This window comes from Mus caroli, unplaced genomic scaffold, assembly GCF_978045245.1.
Source record: "Mus caroli unplaced genomic scaffold, Mus_caroli_1 scaffold_12, whole genome shotgun sequence".
In the NCBI taxonomy this organism is placed as follows: domain Eukaryota; kingdom Metazoa; phylum Chordata; class Mammalia; order Rodentia; family Muridae; genus Mus; species Mus caroli.
This window is the reverse complement of record NW_028227267.1, coordinates 59,819,841-59,842,081: the sequence shown is the minus strand read 5'-3', so window position 1 is coordinate 59,842,081 and position 22,241 is coordinate 59,819,841. Positions and strand designations below refer to the sequence as shown.

At 44.5% G+C, this 22,241-nt stretch overlaps 1 protein-coding gene across 1 annotated transcript in view; it reads right to left on the bottom strand.

The window, feature by feature from the left end:
- Window positions 1-19,210, bottom strand: part of Xkr6 (XK related 6) — a 209,281-nt gene extending 190,071 nt beyond the window's left edge. Inside the window, exon 1 of the mRNA XM_085828715.1 lies at window positions 17,954-19,210. Within this exon, the coding sequence (XP_085684841.1) occupies window positions 17,954-18,708 (755 nt within the window). The 5' untranslated portion in view covers window positions 18,709-19,210. The remainder of the gene's footprint in view (window positions 1-17,953) is intronic.
- Window positions 19,211-22,241: the final 3,031 nt, after the last annotated feature.

The window sequence follows — 22,241 nt, the reverse complement described above, 5'->3', positions numbered from 1 at the left end:
TCAGACTCTTCCCAGTACTCACTCGGAACCATCATTAGCCCTTTCCTCTCCCCGAACCTGGCCCTACAGTTAAGCTAGCCTTAGTCTTCTCTCCAATGGGCGCCTGCAGGGCAAACCAAAGAGATGAAGAGGAGGGGAGGAAAAAATGAGGCCACATTTCGGAGGTTCTTGTTTTAAGTCACTATTTCAAAAGAGACAGTGGGCTGGCTGGAGTATAGCCCAGGAGGGAAGTGCCTGCCTACTAAACACAAGGCCCTAGAATCAATCCCCAGCATCACAAAGAATAAAATAATATACAACATATGAGCAAAATCGAAAGGAAGACATACAAACAAACAGACATGCTGCTGTAATAGTGACGATCTTAGATCCTAAGTGGCCTCTTCTTTCCCATGCACTAATTCTGCTGTTCCTTACCACCCACTTGACAGCCCTGGACACCCGAGACCTGCCTTCTACACCAACATTACCACTTCCGTAGAGCACAAGGCATTGACACTTTCAGGTAGCTACACCTGCCTACACCACACGTTCCCTCACCAGTAGGGGGCGCCAACAAGACGATATGTTTTAGGACATCCAGGTATTAAGGTACCAACAGGCAGCTTTGGATACAAGCAACCCCTGGAATGAACATGCTGGAACTAAGTAGTCCAACCTGTACCAAACCTCCTATGATTATCTTAAGCAGGGAAGCCAGGTAAACTGCTACCTGTGGCTTTAGAGAAAATTCTACCAAATTATAGCTCAGTTTACACCCACCTAAACAAACAAGACAGATTGAAGAAAGATAGCTGAGAGGAGGGTATTCGCTAACACCATACTACGGTCACAATTTATTTGCAACCCATTCCCCTCCTGACTCCAACTCAGTCTTCAGGGTAAATATATGATAATTCATACACTATACTTCTGGAAATTAAGAATATAGTACATGAATGCTTCATCAAGGACAAAAGTAGTCATCAAGAGACACCAGAAAGACGATATTACTATTCTTTCATCCAAGGACCTTAAACTTCCACTAAGACGGTCTATTTTAATCTACTGCAGTTGCTATAACAGAGTATCTAAGACTGGCAAAGTTGTAAATAGAAAGTGATTTGGCTCATAGCTCTGGAAGCCGAGAAGTCTGAGAGCCTGGCAGTTGTATCCAGCAAGAAACCTGTTGCTGTAACCATGGCAGGCAGAAAAGTAGGGAAATACAGGACAGGGACCAGAAGAAGGAACACAGCTTTCACAAAGAGCCCACTTAAGCCGAACTTGTCCCATTCCCACATGGACTGTCTAACAAGTCTCACTTTCCGTGATGTTAATTGCCACACCCTGCATGGTTTGGTCTACCTTCCAAAAAGTCTCACTTTCTGTGATGGTTCATTCATTGTCCAGTGTGGTCAGGGAAACCTGTCTGGGGCCTTGAGGGAATTAAAAGAAAGAAAAAAAGAAATAAAGAGAGAGAGGGAGGGAGGGAGGGAGGAAGAGAACAGACACACATACAGAGACGCTGGGATCAGGTGGGATGGTCTAGAACTGATGGAAACATACCAACAACCTCAGACCAGCCTGGAGTCTCAGTGCATTATTCTGTACAGAGCAGAGGAGTAGTTTTAGCTGTCTCAGCAGGAAGTCTTCCTAGAGAAGCATCCTGTTGCAGTCATCCGTAGGGAGGAGGCTGAGGTTGCTGGTTCCTCTTCACACTGCCAACGTTCAAATTTAGACCAAGGGAAGGCTTTGCATCCAGCTGAGCCTCGCACTAGGTCTGCCATACTGTTGCCTTTGACAGGGCTACTGCCATGTTAACAACATGCATTCACTTAGCTTCTGCTGCTTCCCAGTTAATCTTGACTGTCAATCTGATTATTCAAACTGATAGAAACCTCTAATGGGGTTCCCAGAGTCACTACCTGAGGGGGAAGACCCACTCTAAATGTAAGCAGCACTATCCCATAAAATAAATAAAGGAGGTCTCCAAATAAATCTAGGCGAAGGTAAGCAGACTACCGGGATTCCCCTCTCCCTGCTTCCTAACTGTAGACATAATATGGCCAGCTGCCTCACATGACCGCAGCCATGCTTTCTCCCACCATGATGGACTGTACCCTCAAAACCATGGGCCAGAACAAACCCTTCCTCTTTAAGTTGGCTTTGTTGGCTCTTGTACCACAACCACAAGAAAAGGAACTAAACACTTTCCAATCCCATCACACTGACAATTAAACTTTAGCACAACTCTTTTGGGACACTGAAACTATGGCATGGTCATTTTCCACTCACATGAGATAGGAGACTCTGTCTTTCCTCAATAAACAGCTTTGTACTGCCTCACCATGAGGATAATAACTCCTCAAAAGCCTGCATGCAGTGGTGACTAACACTACCAAGCCACTCTAACTTTCCCAACCTACAAACTAATTACAAATGCCATCCACCAAACAGACAAAATAATACTGTATCTGCACTTGTTTTACCAATAAACCAGGCAGTGGTGGCGCACACCTTTAATCCTAGCACTTGGGAGGCATAGGCAGGTGGATTTCTGAGTTTGAGGTCAGCCTGGTCTACAGAGTGAGTTCCAGGACAACCAGGGCTACACAGAGAAACACTGTCTCGGAAAAAAAAAATTACCAGTAAAAATATAACTATAAAATTGTACATAATGAAATCAGACTTATCCTTGGGTCATTTTGGAAATGCATTTTCAAAGCAGAAAAATAGCACAAAACATGGTCTTTGGCTGTGGCCAATGTAGCTCATCTGTAACTCATCAAAATTCCAAAGTTACAACCCAAGGTTACGGCCTTAAGAGGTGGGGTCTTTAAGCCCAGAACTGCCATGAATGGGATCAGTGCCCTTAGAGAAGAGTCCCAAGGGAGATAAGTTGTCCTTGGCACCAAGTAGGCTGAAAGGACACCAAAAGTCCACCAAGAACAAAAGCAGCCAAGAAACACCATAAGGGGTACGCGCTGTCCTTTCATCCAAGGGCCTCAAACTCCTGGTAACCATAGTCCACTTCTGGTGCTATAACAGAACACCTGAAACTAAATCATTAGTAAAAACCAAAGAGTAGATCCTCATCAGACACCAAACAATCTGCCAAAACCATGACCTGAACTTCTCAGTCTCTAAAACCATTAAAAAGAAACATTACATCTCTTGGTCATATGTAGCCCCCAATGTAACATTTTGTTATGGTATCCTGAATGAACTAAGAATCAAAGCTTCTTTACTTCTAATACTTCTCTATTTAAGACAGAAAGTATCAACACTAGCATTCAGAGGGAAAAAAAAGTATAATGAAAATCAGAGCTGGGTGAGTCTCCTGGTCAGAGCTAGCAATAGGGCATCCCTGTCTACAATGTAAATGTTTCTGTGCTTTCTGGAAAGGACCCCTGCAGAGTCTGACAGATTGATGCTGGGAGACAGCAGAGGTAAGGCAAGAGCTACAAGTGTGCAGCCTCCCCGTTGAAACATCAGGAAGGAGCCAACTGTCTATCAGAGCTCTGCAAATCAGTCAGACGCTAAGTAACTGACAGAAGCTGGAGTCAAGGAAAAGTCAACTAAACATAAGAAGCAAGTTTACAGTGTTCTCATCTGGCTTGCTCACCTGGTGCAGCAGCCCATGTTCCCTGACTAGGATTCTAATTCCCGGTCCCAACAGGAGTAGAATGGACCTTCTTGTCCCATTATTCAGTAACTGTTCTAGTCTGTCACAAAAACCTGTTGAATATCTAACCCCAAACCCATCCAAGCTGGAGAAAGGCTGGCATTGCTCAGAATTACCTGAGGTAAGCATCATAATTGAGACATACAATAGATCCAGGAGACCTCAAAAGGAAAAGACAAGGGTGTCCTTGGGAATTAGGGCAATCAAAAAGAGCATGCACATGGGAGGACGTCAGGAACCACACACATGCTCAGAGCAGGGTACAGGCTCAGAACCAGCATGAGGAGATTCGGGCTTCCCCTTAGGTTGCATCTGTACCAGATACCAGTCTGTCTAACTGTTCCAAGTAGACCCATGAAGAGCCAACTAGTGAAGACAGAGAGGGATTTAGATTGTTACTTGTTTGACTTTTTTTCCATTTCTGATTACTTGCATGCTCAAATAAAAGACCCATAAGCTGAAGGCTAGACCAGTCTGAAGAGCAAGCTTAAAGCCCTTAAAGCCATTGAGGGCGATTTAGTGAGATCCTAAAATAAAAAGCATTTTAAAAGAGTTGGGGGAATAGCTCTGTGATACAGCACTTGCCTATCATGGTCAAGATTGCAGGTTCAATCCCTGGCACTGAAATGCAAAACGACACAACAATAACAACACTACAAATAACAATAACAACAATAACAATAACAACAACAACACTACAAACTTCCAAGCAACCCTCAACCTCCCAGGACAAGGAACGTGGTCCCTAAAAAAAAAAACTTAAAAATCAAGGGAGTAAGGGGAAGGGACGGTGATAACCCTGGAAAATCAGAACCTAAACACAAGCAAACCCTGAAGACAAGGAGGTTCAGATTTACAGAGAGACATCTGGACTTTCAACAGCAAAAACAAATGCCAGCAGATACAAGCATAAGGAATACAAGGCTCAGGACGTGCAAGTTTTGGTATGCAAAGACTTTAAAGTGACTTCTAAAATATATGTTCAGTATCGGTATGCCATGGAAGGTGAAATGGAGAGCATTATCTTATCAATAAGATAAGATATTATCATTCACTAAAGATACAATACATCAGAAATAAGAAAGAAAACAGGAGACTGGCCAGAAGCAAGGATTAACCGACCTACAGGAAAAACGTGAAGTTCAACAAACCTTGTTTCATAGTGGACAGAAGAACTTCAGAGAAGACAAATGAGGAACAAGAGCACTGTACAGCATATAAACCAACCTGACCCTGCAGCCACAGCAGACACTGCCTCAAACAGCAAGGGCAGATGCTACTGTTAAAAGTGTTAAAGGTACTGAACACATTACATAAAAAGTGCACACTGGTCCACAGAACAGATCTGTCAAGTCTACATGACAGACATGGGACAATGCACACATGGTAACAGCACCTCCACATTTCTCAGAACAAGCTCCTCACAGAAGCCAACAGGTTGTCACAGTACGTCTAGGCATTCTTCACAACCCATGTCTGCCTCCAAATAAAAGCTGCTGGGGGTGGGGGGTTGTTGATATTTGCTACTTACTGTTGCTTTTTCTTTACCTCAGAAATCACAAAAATCCATTTTAAATTGTGAAGCTCTTCGCTCCCTCTATGGCTATCTCCAGGTGCCAGCATGAGCAATCTCAGAAACCACACAGACACCAAAGAAAATGGTCCTGCACATGACTGGTGGGGAAATGTTTACTGCAACTACACGGCTTCCAAAGAGGGCTGAACCCAGCAAGCAGTCCACAGCAATTGCAGCTCTTTCAGACGACAATTCCTCAGTCACATAAACTCTTGTAAGGATACTTAAGTCACTAGCCTACCAACGGTTTACTAGGGAATGGGCTGCCATATGCAGGAAGCATCTGTGGCCTGCACAGGAAGAGCCTAAATATAACGCTGTGAGCCCGGTCACATGTGGACTATGAACCTTCTAGGCCTTTCTTCAACTTACTCTACCAGTTCTTTACCTCTGCTGCAGCCTGAGACAATGAACTATGGGATTTTATTATGTTCACAATCAAGTCTATTTCAATGATGACTTCAACGGCTCAGCGATTAAGAGCACTGGCTGCTTTTACAGAGGACCCAGCGGATTCCCAGCACCCACATGACATCTTACAACCACCTGTTAACTCTAGGTTCTAGGGAGCCAATGCCCTCTTCCGGCTTCCATGGGCACCAGGCACACAAGCAGTATACAGACCCACACCCAGGCAAAACAGTCACACATAATATTTTAAAATACTAAAAATAAATGTTACAAAATAGAACACATTATAAAAAATATGAGGGAGGAGGCTCACAACCCCTTTCTGTCAATGGCAGTTAACCATGAGGTTCTTCCGGATAAGAAAGAACTTTCTTCTCTCATTCTTACACTACTCAGTATTTTTTTCTCAATTATTAAAAAAAAAAATCACATTTTAAAAAAATGCTAAGTTTTGGCAAGAGATGCTCAGCTTTTGCAGAGGACCAGAGTTAAGTTCTCAACTCCCACGCGTAACCATCAGTTAACTCCAGCACCAGGGGACCCAGCACCAGGGGACCCAACTCCGAGGCATGCACACGGTGCACACACACACACACACACACACACACACACGTGCGCACGCAGGCAAACAATCATCTCCATAAGGTAAAAATACCAAGTGTCAGTAAGCACTATGAAAGTCACTCACTTAAAAAAGTTAAGAAAACACTGAAAACAGTGCAATGTTCCTCCTGTCGACTCTCCTGCCCATGGAGCCCAACTGTTAAATCTCTGATGAAGCAAAATGACAACTGCCTTCAGCCACCCTCACATGAGGGAAGATGGGGCGGAATGGTGTGGGCCTCCGGCACCCCCACTCTTGGGAGTTCAGCGCTTCCTCTTCTCCCAGATGGTGAGCGATGCTCCACATATCCCCAACAAGTGTAAGAGCCTGGACTGTACATTCCTTCCCAAGCCAGTTGCTGAGGCGCACATTTATGCAGTAGCGAAGAAATCAAAGTGTATGACCAACTAAATCTTCCTGCAGCAGCGTGCTACATGCTCCAGCTCAGGGGCTGCCGCTGCTGCCTAAACACTATTTTCCAACATCTTCTGAAGGCTAGTACTTACTCAAATAGATTTTTAAGAGAAAATGAATGCAAAATATTGTAATTATTAGAAGATTATTATAATTAGGTATTCTGTTCTTTTCTTTGATACAGGAACAAAGTGCCTGCAACTTGCAAGGAACACAAAGTGCCTTCTTTGGTTGCTTATTAATCGTCTTGGAGGTGACACCGACCCACTGAGCAGACACCCTGACCCGAGTGTGCTTCCAACCCCAGCTCTCCCTTCAAGGCTCCAGACAGCTCATCAGGCATCCTCAGGACCCTATTCCACAAATGCCAGTCAAGCAGAGGAGGAAGGAAGCCATTCAGCCATGGGGTGCTATCACCTCCTCAAATCCCTCATGTCCACCGGTGGGAGAGCAGAGTGCTCTCATACATACATGCAAGGTGATTTAGCCTCTCCTCTTCTCTAAGACAAAGAGAAAGAAAATGAGTTTGTTCAGAATATATACTCATGTCAAATTTGGGGGAGTACTCAAAACTCTTTTTAAAATTCTTTCTGGCGGGGGTGGGGGGTTCAAGATAGGATTTCTCTGTATAGCTCTGGAATCCTGGAACTCACTCTGTACACCAGGCTGGCCTCGAACTCTGAAATCCGCCTGCCTCTGCCTCCCAAGTGCTGGGATTAAAGGCATGTGCCACCACTGCCCGGCCCTTCTTAAAATTCTAATAATCTAGTATTTCACTCTGGACGTAAAGCATTGGTGCCTTGGCTCCATATACTTCATCTACCAGATTAATGAGCCTTCCAACTTCCTTTCAAAATACATCACCCTTCTGTGTGCCAGCAAGCAGCCAAGCAAATGCAAGGCCCTTCTCATGAACCATCTTTCTTTATGTATGTAAGACAAGAAGACAAGCCTGCAGTTTACCCCAATGTAATGTGCATCTAAAGCACAAAAATGGGTCTCAACCTCTGAGCCTAGGAAGGAGATGCTCTGTCCTAACCCCTCCCCATGCACGTCACACCAAGGCCTTGTAAAGTGCTTCTTACAAGGACCCCAATTCCTGCAATGGATGTTTCCTACCTTGCATCTTACCACAATCTGCCAAAAGTCCTGGTATATATCTGTTACTCTCATTGTGGAATTTGCAGTTGACCCTCATGTCGGAGAAGGTCTTACTATCCAAAGGTCACAAACTGACTTCTTAAAAGAAACAAGAATTTTCATCTAGAGGCCTGTGTGGGCTCATTGGTGGTATATTACATAAAGGAACTTTCATTATTAAATAGCTGCTAAATAAATATATAGTTATTATTTTCATGTGTCAGTGGCCCAGTTTTAAAGGCCATTTAAGAATCACAGAAAATGTAGCCTATTATTAGTAAAGAATTAGTAGAGAGGGTGCTTTTAAACAGAAGTTAAAAACTCCCTTTCTGGAGTGGTAGGTGCTTGTTTTTTAAATATCTTTTGGACTTGACTATGAACTTCTAAAACATACTGACCTGTTTCGACAGCACATTAGGCTGAGCTTCACACTTAAGTCACACTTAGATAATTAACACCTTTGTAAGGAATTTTCAGATAATTTTAAGCCATCCAAGAGTTACTAACGCAAATATTAAATAGTATCCAGTATATTTTAATATATGAAAAATTCTAATCTAACTATAATTTTACAAATTTTTCTAGGCAATATATTTGTAATCTATAATATTAGCAGACAGAAATAAAGCCACTTTGAAGAGCCTGGGTCCAATTAAAGTCCCATAGAATGAAAAGAATTCAAGTGGCATTAGCTGTGTTTAAGAGTCAGAACCCCAAGCCGGGCGTGGTGGCGCACGCCTTTAATCCCAGCACTCGGGAGGCAGAGGCAGGCGGATTTCTGAGTTCGAGGCCAGCCTGGTCTATAGAGTGAGTTCCAGGACAGCCAGGGCTATACAGAGAAACCCTGTCTCGAAAAACCAAAAAAAAAAAAAAAAAAAGAGTCAGAACCCAACCTTCTCTAAACCAGATGAACTATGTTTAAAACTTAAAACACTGGCCAGTCTAGGTATAGAGCCATAACTTTGTGAAAGACATTTTTACAATAAAGTATCACTAGGGGCTGGGAAGACAGCTTGGTCGGTTAAGTGCACAGCAAGCATGGGGACCTGGATTCCCAGAGCCCCCAAGGTAAAAAGGCAAACATGACAGCACACATCTGTAATTCCAGCACTGGGGAAACAAGAGGATGCCTGAAGCTCACTGGCAGCCTACTTGGTGTGTTCCAGGCAATAAATAAATAAGATAAATAGATAAATAAATATGTCAAGGTGAGGAAGCAGGATGTCTCGGTATATTTTAATTTAGGTAGATCTGGTATGGCTCAGGCTTCAGATCATTAAACTTAGCTCTTAGTTTTAAAATTTTAATAATGATTTTTCAGACCCAACAGGCAAGGGCGGGTATACATTTTTAAGGGAAACCGCAAAATGGATGACTAACAGGGCCCCCAACTTCTGAAATATTTCTTTTTAGAGAAACTTTGTTGATCCTTAAACTAAAGCAAGAAATAAAAACGTGCCGGACATGGTAGCGCACGCCTTTAATCCCAGCACTCGGGAGGCCATTTAAGAATCACAGAAAATGTAACCTATTATTAGTAGAGAAATAGTAGAGAGGGTACTTTTAAACAGAAGTTAAAATGCAGGCAGATTTCTGAGTTTGAGGCCAGCCTGGAGTTCCAGGACAGCCAGGGCTGCACAAAGAAACCCTGTTTCAAAAAACCAAAAAAGAAACAAAAAAAAAGAAACAAAAACGTAAAAGGCAACTGCAGAGCCAGCTATGGTGGAGCAGGACTGTAATCGCAGTATTGGGGAGGCAGAATCAGGAAAACTGCCCACAAGTCTGAAGCCAGCTAGGCTGCACAGCAGACCTTGTCTCAGAAAACAGTAGACAGGTGAGATGGTTCAGCAGATAGCAGTGCCTGCCTCAAAAGCCTGATGACCTGAGGTCAACCCCTGCATCCCACAATGGAAAGAAAAACTCAAATCCCAAACGTTGTTGTTCTCTGAGCTCCGCAGGCACATCATAGTGCATGCACACCCAAACATGCAGTAATCAGAACGAAACTTAAACACAACCACAAAAGGCAATAAGTTCCTATGCTCGGATGACCATTGCCATGGTATGTATATTTTTATTAATTCTTTGACAATTTCATACAATACACATTGACCATATCCATCCCCGTTTCCCACAAACATGTATGTGCCACAGTAATCTGAAGAGTAGATTGTTTAAGCATAGTTATTTCTTTCTTGGCCTCATTCTATCAAAATGCAAACTCTTTTCTAACAAGCCATTCTTGACCTAGGCATATCTACTGGGTACATCTCTGAGCCTGGTATCTATATGGAAATTGTATGTGTCACAAAAGAGGTTGAAGAAATGGGCCCATTCTCTCCTATCTATGGCTAGATGTTCTGCAGGCTGAGGGACCCAAGTGCCAGAGAAATATCAAGGACACCACCAGTCTAGACCACCTGCAGCCAAGACCACAGCAGCAGGCCATGCGCTCCTGTTGTGTTAAGCTGCTAAGGTTTGTTTGCCTTCGTTAGTGCAGAAACCGAGAGTGATTAATATACAGGCAGATCTGCTGTCTCCCAGTTAAGTAACTTCCTGATTTGGAAGTTCTACTCATCCTTCAAAAAAAAAAGTAAAGGGGGGGAAAAAAACCATGAAAACAGATTGTTTATATTGCAGAAAGCAGTCTGTTTATTCTACCCATCAGTCTTTTCCCTGACAACTGGCTACTGTTGCTCTTTTTGTTTACTGTATGCTCATATGAATTTTAATATAAACCCTCGCTATAACCACATAACAAATGAAGCAAATTCCCAAACCACTCCAGGCTCCAGGCACACTATTCAACAGATCACTTCTCATCCGATGGTGAGGTCACAGAAGCAGACACTTAACAAGGGGCTAAAGCAGCCCCTCTTTGCTTCCTTACTGTAAGCAAGGACCAGCTAAGCATTTAAAGAGTAACCATTTTCATTTAACCTTGGAACACTGTATCATGTCTCCCAAGCTAGTACAGTTGAGAAGAACCTTGACATTTCAATGGCTGCATCTTGACAGCTCTCAATTCAAATATGCCACAGTACACACTTCTGTACCACGGGTTCCTCCGTGTATGACTGCAAGGTGGGAACAGCAGCACACGGGGGAGTGGCACTGTCTGAAGCCCATTCTTCTTACATGTTCTGCGGCCATCAATGTTCTTGCAAATTATGAGAAAGATGGCAAAGAGGAAAGCTACTTTCCAAAGTAGTATGCTGAGAATTTTATCAAATAAAAAATACCTTCTACTAGGGCCAGCAAGATGGCTCCGCTGATAAATTAACCCTTTATTGGCTGACAAGTCTTTCAACCTGTGCTCAATCCCCAGAATTCAAATGATGATGGAAGGGAACCAAGTCCCAACATTTACTGCCTGACCTCTGTGTGCATGCTGTAGCAATGTGCACCCCTTCCCATACATCATGTGAGAACATGAACACACACACACAGTTTTGATTTTTTAAAAAAGGATTCCACATACGAGAATTAATGAAACCTAGAAATCACCAAGGCATGCAGCCCAAAGAAAGGTCTATGGAAAGTTAGCCTTACTACTCTATGTATCTGAGCTTCATGATTTTTATTACTTGTCTAGTTAGACACCTGACAGTTTTAGCTAATCTGCTTGCTCTTTTCCCCCCACAGTCCTGATATTTGTAGCTTGTGGTTTTCCAGAATGAGAATCACCATAGTGTTTAAATAAAGATCCTGACTTATTTCAAAACTCCAAAGAAAATTCTAAGTCAGCAGAGTAATGTTTCTGCATGTGAGTGTCAAATGTCCCCACAACAACGTTCAGAATCTTAAGCACACTATAAGGCCCCAGCAATATTTCATTACTACATAACTAACATTTTCACCAACCCCATTCAAGGTTTTAGAAAACCCTAGCCAACTGCTGTTTAAATACAAAGTTCCATTATAAATCTCCTACAGAGGCTGGAGAAGTACTTCAACACTTAATAGCACTGACTTCTCTTGCTGAAGACCTTCAGTTCCCAGCACCCCATAGTGACTTACAACCTTCTTTAACTCCAGTTCCAGCTGTTCTGGCACCCTCTTCTGGCCTCTGTACAAGCATACAGTACACACACATAACACAGGGTAAACATTAAAACACAATACATATTAATAAATCTTTGTAAAACCTGCACAGAGCCCCTATCAATAATGCTACCTCAATAAAATAAAATAAAAATTTTATTTTAAAAATAAAAATTTGCATAGGGCTTAAGTTTTTAAAAACAACCCTAAATTACCTAGAATGTACCCCTTTCTCTTAAAAACTACTCTGTAAATACTGTATGAATCAGATGATACAATGTACAATCAGATGATATCTTCTCACTCCCTTCCACCCAAAGGACAGCTCCGGGAACTTGCTGGAAACCTAGACTTTCCTGATATTTAGGTTCTTTCCTTTAAGATTTTTTTTCACCAATCACAGTAGCACGTGTCTTTAATCAATCACTCAGAAAGCAGGTGGGGATGGCTCTCCACTGAATTTGAGGCCAGCCTAGTCTACATAGCGAGTTGCAGGTCAACCAAGGTTACATAGTAAGACTTGACTCAATAAAACTTTGTTTTCGTTTTTTTTTTGTGTGTGTATGGTTGTTTTGTCTGCATGTATGTTACAGGAGGGTGTGGGCCACTTGACATAGGTTCTAGAAACTGAACTCAGATCCTCTGGAAAACCAGCAAGTGTTCACAACAGTTGAGCCATCTCTCCAGTCCCCAATACTTTTCTTGGGGCCATCCCAATCTCAGAACTCATGGACCAAAATTTCCCAGGATGGATCCAAATATTTGACTTTGGGGTGAGCTTGATGCATAGCTCTGGCTGGCAAGTGAGCACTTTATTACTTTGTAACCCTGAGACATTCTAAACAGATAAACAAAGAACAAGAAACCGAGACAGCTTGTACATAGAACCACAGGTATGAATGGTGGTGAGTCAGAGAGGGTCAAACCTGGCATACTCTCAAGCCAGGAAGATATCTACCCTGAAAAAAAGAGTTGGAGAGACTGCTGAAAATAATGTTCTCAAGACAAGTCCACGGGTGGTCCTCAGCTGTATATCTATCACATCTGACATCATCATCTGCTGCAAGACTTGAAACTCTGCCTCAATTCCAACAGGATCTAAAGCATTAGACTAAAAGAGCAGGGTGTCAGAGAACTACAGCTCATCTACCAACAGGTCCCAAAGTCTCAAGGGTACCACAAGCCTACTTCTGACTAGTTAGAAGAGCAAACTCTCAGAGGGAAGCAAAGTCACTGAGGGCACCACACCAGCTGCCACTGCCTTTGCTCAGGGAGAAGAACTCCACAAGGGAGAAAAGTGGGGCCAAATTGCCATTATTGAGATGGTGCCAAAACTTCTCTGCACCAGTGGAGACCACTGGCATAACCCCTCTAACCCCACTCCATCTGTAAAATGGGTGCAAGCTTTAAATGGGATGAAACACATGTAAGACAGAATTTGATGTATTTCTCATCCTAGTAATTTCTTCCACTGTCACTGTCATTCTACAGTCTCAGCAGTTACTTCAAGTGAGTGATCACCCTGGCTGACAGCAAGTATCCCACACCCTTCATCTCCAACCCTAACCAAGACCTGCGACAACGCAAAACATGTTTATCCACCTTTGTTTGTCCCTCCAAAACTAACATGAAATCTAAACTCTTCTTTATGACAATCTCCCACTGGGCACTCTCTGAAGGTAGAGCCAAAAGCAAAGTCCAAGATGCTGAGAAAAGGCTTCAGCACAGCCAACAGACATGCAAGCTCAATCACACCGTTCCGAGTGCCAGAGCCTCCGAGAAAACTGTCTCACTTCCTAACGCCAGCTTGGGGGACTGAAGTAGAGTCTGGAGTGCCTCGTCCCTAGGACACACACCCATCAGCCCCGGGGAGAAGCACCTGAAGAGCAGCACACACACAGCTACACCGGAAGCTACCTGTTCAGCAATGAGTGCCAAGAAAGCCTGCACTAAACAGACCTGATCACACTCTGATGTGCCCCAGGAGCAAGTCCACCACACCAAATCACTGCAAACACAGCTTGGGCTGGCCATGGTTATGTCAACTTGACATAAGCTATAGTCCTAGTCATATGGGAGCAGGGAGCCTCAAATGAGAAACCGCCTTGACTGGCCATCGAGGTGGCAAGCAAGCCTACTGGGCACTTTCTTAATTTGTGATGTGGGAGGACCCCTGGATAGTATAAGCCTGTGCTGTGGCCCTGGATGCTATAAGAAAGGAGGCTGAGGCCGGGCATGATGGCTCACACCTTTAATCCCAGTACTTGGGAGGCAGAAGCAAGAAGATCTCTGAGAGTTCAAGGCCAGTATACAAAGTGAGTTCCAGGACAGCTAAGAGCTGTTACAGAGAAACCCTGTCTCAAAAAAGAAAGAAGGGGAAAAAAGAAAGCAAGCAAGAAAGCAGCACTCTTCCACAGCCTCTTTCTTCATTAGCTCCTGCCCCCAGGTCCCTACCTTGGCTTCCCTCGATGGACTATCCATCAATCAGCATATATAAGCCTTTCCTCCCCAAGTGTCATCACAGCAACTGTCACCCTAACTGAGACACAGTTCCTTGCTCCAACCTGGGCTTGACATGACAGAGATGTCACATGTGTGTCATCCTGACAGGAAAAACAACACAAGGAGAAACTACATGTTCTTAAATAGACACCATACTCTCTCCAAGCAGACTCCTTGCATTTTACATTTTACAACAGGAAGAAAAACAGAAGAAGGGAAGAGAAGCAACTATTCAATGTTTAATGGAATTGGTTTTGACAATGTACAACTTCACTGACGTCTTTTCTTAGAAACATGGCCCAAATCAAATGATGTACTTCATAACCTTAGCCGGGATACTGGGTGACCACATGAAATAGCACAATTTAGGTCACAGATGTGATACAGGAAATAACTAGAACCTCAAAGACCTGCAGTAAAGGACTGAGTCAATGTATGTTGACAAGCAACCGTTTGCCAAGAGGTGAAAGCAAGAAAAGACTGAAAACCTTTCTTGCAAGCTCTTCCGTGTGAATGGTTTCAAAGCAAGCAACATGCCTAGCAGGTATTAATGAGCAGGCCTTGTTCTCAGAGCATTTCAAGCAAAGTCAGTCCAAAAATAAGAAATGAAAATCCTTCCTCAGTAAATACTGCCTTTGAAATGCAGCAATAAAGATGAGACAGCCTTGCTGAATAGCCTGTTGTTTAATACTGTAACTCTGTGAGTTACATAAAGATAATTCCAATCTGAAAGTTAGACATAGTAAAGACACAGGCATCTTCGGTAATTTCTTTGCAGTGAAGACTCTGGAAAGTCAAATGAAGGGGGGGGGGGGCAAATAGAGCATCCCATTTAAATTCTAAAAGCTAAATCTATACATCCTAGTTTGTCCCAAAACATGAACTTAACTTTGCACGTCACAGTTCAGTTTGGCTAAATGGGAGGGAGAATGATACGCTAAAATTGACTGAAGCAGATCTTTACCTTCAACTGGTCTCAAGAGCTCACTTCCAACTAACAGGATGGGGCACATTAGAATGAATGCCCTCAGAAAGTTTAACGTGACATCAACATCCTCACGGCCCACATTCACATGCATGAGACAAGGAGGCAGTAACTTCGGCTTGTTCCAACAGATGCCTAGTTATTAAATACATGCTGCATAAAACCCTACTAACAGTTCATGATCCTTCTCGTCCTTTTCCCTGTCTCCTCATGGTTCACACCAGCCTCCAACCAACTGAAAAACTGTACTCTCAATAGCAAACCCACTATGATTCAGCATGGAATTATTTAGGGAAAGGGTTAAAATTTTAGACTTTAAGACTTATTTTGAAAATGTTCTTTTGGCTTCAGCTATACTTTTAACTGAACATTTATCTTCCTGTTTGTAAAATGTTTTTTATCAGCAGGCAACAACTTCTCTGCAGATAAGTGCAGCTGGAGTAATGGTCACTGGGAAGAGCCTAGGAGCACTAGTCAACAACCATGGGAAGAACAGAAAAAGCAAGACCCACTCTCACTTCTTCCTGTCTCCACATGTCAACTCTGTAGGACAATGTTTTAATTCAATCTCATGCTTTCTGTGATGTTCTGAAGATTCAGAATAGAGATATGAAGAAAACATTCAAAACACAAACTTTATTACATCTAACCAGAGCACAGCTTTATTAGCTGAGATGCTGAGGCCTAAAATATACTTGGCATAGAAGACAGTCTAGGGGCAGTCTCCTCAAAGGAAATGTACTGAAAGGATTCAGCCCTGTGTAGATTCTACTACCACCAAAAAAAAAAAAAAAAAAAATTGTTTCCCTTGCAAATACTGTCACTGGCAAAGTCACTGGATCCAGAACACACTAAAGCAGGTTTAAGTCGTAGGACACACAGTGACTAAGGTTTCAATGGTTTCTTGGGGTAGCCAGAGAGGTAAACACTGATGGTAGTCAGTAAGTGAGGCAGACAGTGAGGTAGACAGTGAGAGTAGTCAGGCAGTCAGGAGACAGTGAGACAATCAGCAGACATTCAAGTAGACAGTGAGGTAGGAAGCACTGAGGTAAACAGAGACAGTCAGTGAGACCAGCAACGGTAATCAGTGCGGCACAGAGCGAGGCAGTGAGCAGACAGTGAGGGAAATGGGTCTAGTGAAGCAGTCATCGTGAGGTATTCCGTAAGTAGACAGAGACAGATAATAAGTGGTAGACACGGAGACAGTCAGCAGACAGTGAGAGTGACGTAAACAACAGCAGTCAGGCAGTTAGGTAAGCACTGGAGGTGATCGCTGAGGTGAACGAGGAGGTAGACAGGGAGATAAACAGAGAAGACAGTGAGCTAAGGATGGAACCAGGGAAGCAACCAGTCAGTGTGGTCAGACAGAGAAGAAAGCCAGCTGGTGAGCTAGTGAGGTAGCCAGGTGGTGGGAAAGGAAAACAGCGAAGCAGCCAGTGAGGTACCCAGTCAGTGGAGCAGACAATGAGGGGAAGACAGTGGAGTAGCCAGTTGGTGAGGTTGCCTGTCAACGAGGGCAAGACAGTAAGACAGTCAGTGAGGCAGACCACATAGGAAAGCGTATATGAGTCTGGTGTAAACAGGCAATCAGTGAGGTAGCCGGGAAGTGGGGGAGACAGTGAGGCGGTAAGGTAGACAAGGAAGGCAGTCGGAGAGGCTGTGATGTAAACAGTGAAGCAATCAGTCAGCGAGGTGGACAGTTAATGAGGTAGAAGGTGGGGTCTAGTCAGTGAGGTACTCTATGTGCTTAGACAGTGAGGCAGACAATTAAGGTTCCTTGGCAAGTGGTTTTGAGAGATCAACCTGACACACAAGGACTTTACAGAAGCAGGGGAAAGGGCCTTGAGGCCAAGCTTGCATCTTGGATGTAAACACAAACCACACAGAGGCCTGGCCGTTAAAAACAGAATAGGTGCTCAAGTGGCTCAGTGATTTTCCAGAGGTGAGAGTTAACAGCAAACGCTTGCTGCCACTAGATACCATCTCATTTTTTTCCCTGTCACTGCGAAAAGGGCACATCTATTCCGGAAAGAAAAAAAAAGTCATTTTTTTTTTCCTTCAAGGAGGGCAGCGGTGTGGAGCAGCGGTGTTTGCAGGGGCTGGGGCTGCAGGAGGAGGAGGGGCGTGAAAGGAAGGAGTGCTTTAAGGAGAGGCAGCTAGGGTTTTTCCACAGGGCCCCACACCGGCCACTGCAGAGAGAAAACAGTAGTGGGGGGGGGGGAGGAAATGTCCCTCGGGGAGGATGGGGGTAGGGGGCAAGGCCAAGTGCAACCGGCTGAAGGAGGCCAGGTCTCCTCCAGGATGCAAACGAGCGCCAGTTACCTTGGGACACAGCGGGGGGTAAAGGGGGCAACCAGGATGGAGGTCTGCAGAGGAGAGGCGGGAGGGTAGAGGCAGGGTCTTCTCCAAGTGCAACCCAGGGACGGAGATGGACAAACAGCAGGACCTAGGGCCTCCCCCGGGCCAAAAGGCGTGGCCAGGCAACCTATAGACCGTTGCGAGATGCTAAGACAGCGCACGGCTACCCCTGGCTCAACCTAGCCCAGACTGTCCGAGGGGCCCGCGCGCGGCCGCAGCCCCCGCCCGCAGCCCCCCAGCCCGCAGTGCTCTTACCTCCACACCTGCCCCATCTGCAGCAGGTGGATGACCGACTGCCAGATCCACACGGAGAGGCGGCACAGACGCTGCGCCCCCGGGGTGGCCGAGCCCCCCGCACCCGGGCCGCCGCGGGCCGCGCCGTGGCCGTAGCCGGCCCCCATCATCGGGGGTCCCCGGCTGCTGAGCCCCTCCACGGCGCCTAGCCCGCCGCCCGTGTAGTCCTGCACGAACCAGCGGAAGCTCAGGCTCTGCACCAGCAGCGACGGCACCAGCACGAAGAACAGGGTCAGCCCGAAGCAGCCGTAGTCCCCCTTGCGGTAGTAGTCGAGGGCCAGCCACAGGTCGGTACCCACGTCCCCGAAGAACACCAGCAGCGCGAGCACGATCCACAGGCAGTCAAGCCACGGCCGCTCCACCTGCGGCGACGCGGGCTGCGGTCGGCCGGCCGAGGGCGTCGGGGGGTGGCGGCCGGCGGCCCCGGGCGGCTGCAGCGGCTGGTCCCCCCCGTCGGCGGCGGCGGCGCTGCGGCGCGGCTTCTTGCCCAGCAGCGAGCGCAGGCAGGCGGAGCGGCAGCCCCAGTAGCACGAGGAGGTGTTGCAGCAGTGGCAGATGTGCAGCGAGCTGCTCTCGCCGGGCTCGCTGCCGTCGCCGCCGCCGCAGCCGCCTCCCCCGGGCTCCCCGTCCTCCTCGCCGCTGCCCACCGCCTCGTCCAGGTTGTGCAGCTGGGCGAAGCCCACCCCCACGCCACCGCCATCGGATTTCGCCGCCATCTTGACTCTCTTCCCAGCTCCGGAGGTTGGGGGGGAGGGACGGGTGGGGGGAGAAGGCAGGGACCGGGGAGGGGGGGAAACGAATGGAGAGGAAGGGGGGCGGGGAGGAAGCGGGGAGCAGACGAACGGGGGGAGTGGGCCAGGGAACCCCCTCCGCTTCCGGGCGGGCGGCGTCACTTCCGGGCGAGCCCCCCAATCGCACGGCGCCCGCAGCCTCCTGGCCCTACCCTACCGGCCAAGATGGCCGCCCTCCTGTGCCTCAGCTGCTGGGCGGGGGGCCGGGGGGTTCTCCCCGCCAGGGCTCCCCGTCCCCTCTTCCGTTGACCCCGAAACCCATCAGGTTGACCCCTCGGCGTTTCAGAATCCCGCTGGGTTGAGTGAGACGGTCCAAAGTGTTCCCTGGAGGAGGCAGTGCCAGACGTTTTGGGGTCCCCTTCCTCTGCGTCGCAGCTCTCAGCTTTGCTCTGGGAGAAACGCCCCCTAACACCCTCCCGGCTGCGGGCAGAGGGGAGGGACCTTTGAGGGAAGGGGAGGAGCTAGTGAAAAGCAGGTGATTACTTGTCACTTCCGGGAGATAGGATGACCTCATTGTGTAGTTAGACACCCCCCTCCCTCCCCCCATCAAAATGGCTGTGTCTCACCTCTGGCTGGATACCCCCCCCTTTCATCCGTGTTAGTGTCTTATTTTGAGGGGCTCTAAAAATAATGACATAAGTCCATGAGAGTCCACAAACTTACTGATTCTCACTTCTGTTTAGGCATCTTTCATCTTTATTGACCCCCTAATTTTCCTGTCACTTGATAACTTTCCCATATTTTGTAATAAAGTTTCCAACTTTCCCTCAAGAAAATTCTAGGCAAAATTTAGCTAGAAATCAGCCTGGTTGCCTCTTTCCTGTTGTAGCAAGAACTAAATGGGCATCTTGTGACCTTGAGTGTTTTCTGCACAGTCAAACATGTTTTTACCTATTTTTTTTTTTAGCGTGATTTTAAAACTCTCTAAAGACCTTCATTTGAAAAAAAAAAAAAAAGCTTTAAGCTGTATGTATCAATTACTTGTTCAGGCAATTTGAATGTGTGAAACTTGTCTTTGCCAGTGTTTTGGGGGGTGCTAAGGCTCTGTTAGTAAACATGGCTTTAAATGAGTGAAAATGTTATTAATGTGCTATATCATTAAAATAGGTGGAGAGTATTTGAGCTTCACTAACAAACTGTATAAATGAGGCAGCACTGAATGGATTTGAATTACAATGCTCTTTCAGTGGAAGACAGCAAACTACTTAGTTGTTATTGATGAGTTGAAATAAGTATTTTGAAGAGAAAGTGAAAAAGAAAACACTGGAATTTTCTCATCAACCTCTGTAGATTTTTTTATCCAATTTTTTTCAGTAATCTAAGAATGGCAATAATGGGTTTTTTGTTTTTTGTTTTGTGTTTTGGAATGCTAACAAGACAAATAGGTAATATGTTTATAGCATTGAGGTTCTGAAGAAAAAACTACTTTGACAACTTATGACATTTAACCCTATAGGGTCTACTTAAGTTTCTAGAGTGAATGGGAAAGAAGCGAATACCCTATTGCAGAACACAAGTTTTCATGAGTATATCATGCCAAGATAAAATCTATAAAGACTGAAAAACTGTGTAAAGAATTTTACCCATACATTACAGAAAGTGATTCTAAAATCTACTTTGTGAAAGAAATCATATAACTGCATCTTTTACTTTTTGCTATAGTTTAATCCTTTTACTTTCTATGGTAATAAAACAGCACTAACAGGTAAAATATTATTTCTGCATGTAGGTGAAAGACTGTTTCTTTGCTGGAGTTGAAATAACACCGTGGGGGCTGGAGAAATGGCTCACTGGTTAAGAGCACTGGCTGCTTCTCCAGAGGACCTTGGTTCCCTTCTCAACACCCACATGGCAACTCACAACTGTCTCTAATCCAAGTTTCAGGGGACCTGGCATCCTCATGCAGACATAAATGCACATAAAAATAAATCTTTTCAAAAAGAAAAAAGGAACAGCAATGAAATAACATCTTAAACCATGGGTTGCACACAGTTGCTCAGACATGAATTCTTGTTCCATTAAAGTGGTATGTGAATAACGTAAACCAGATAATCTCTTTAAACCTCAGTTGATATCTTTATATCATGGAATATATGCTTTCTTTGAAAATGTGCTCAGTAATAATCTATTCAAAGCTTTCAACATGATACCTCATAGGCAGTAAACAAATGGTAACTAACTGCCTGTGTTATTGTTGCCCTTACTGTTACTGTTATATTTGTATCACCCCAATATATATCTAGTTAAACTCCATTAAGTAAATTTATTGGCACTAATATAAGAAAGCATTTTGAAATATTTCCAGGAAATAAGTGCAATTAATTTGTACTTTTAAATATATTTTCTTTATTTAAATCTGGGACTACGAAATGAGATACAAAAGCAGGCAGTAACGGCATATTTATGATTCTTATTTCTCTGGGCTCTGAAAGAACAGAATCTACAGGTGAAATTAGCTAAGTAATTTACACTCACACTCGCTAAGGCTGACAAAAGAGACAATGAGTCAAAAAGTGTCAAATTGAAGTTTCAGGTAGATATATGATTCAGTCTTTTCAAGTGATTTCAATTTTGTAATTGCTGGCTCAACAATTTTATCTTTCTATCGTTTTTTTTTTTTAGAAAGGGGGAGGGGCATGCATACATTCTCCAATCCAGAAGGCTCTAAAATTAAAGTCAGTAACAGTGATAATAAACCTATCACAGAGACTTAGTAAAAGATTTATATGAGATTTTGGACTGTTTGGTGGAAGATACAATTTTTAACCCAGAGTTTTAGGTCAGTTAAATATTCTGTGCATGTTTAGCACTGTGTCAGTATTGAACACATAGGCATTGGATAGATGAAAGTGTTAATGGCTAATTTTCTGGGTAACTAAGATTTAAAATTGTGTTAGCAAGAGCCGGGCGTGGTGGCGCACGCCTTTAATCCTAGCACTCGGGAGGCAGAGGCAGGCGGATTTCTGAGTTCGAGGCCAGCCTGGTCTACAAAGTGAGTTCCAGGACAGCCAGGGCTACACAGAGAAACCCTGTCTCGAAAAACCAAAAAAAAAAAAAAAAAAAAAAAAAATTGTGTTAGCAAAAAATTAGAGTTTATATTGTATTATGTGAATCTTTATAAAATCATTGGAGTGTTACAGAGACAATTCAACCCTTTATGTCAATCATAGAAAGAAGAGTAAGTTAAAAAACAAAAAAGTTACTCATTGTCCTGCTTTCAATATAAGGGCAATAGTTAACCTTTTAATTTGAGGTCTATTGATTTGCTATTTTGGTACTTGGGATTGAAACTCAAGACCTCATACATGCTAAGCACATGCTTTTTCCTAGCTAGTTAACCCTTTCTTGACAGCTTGGCTTTAAGATGCCCTTGTGCTAAGAGGCTGCTTAGACCTAGTAGGCACCTTTACTCTCGGTACTAGTGTGGCTTTTTCCTAATCTCTTTTTTTAGCCTTTGC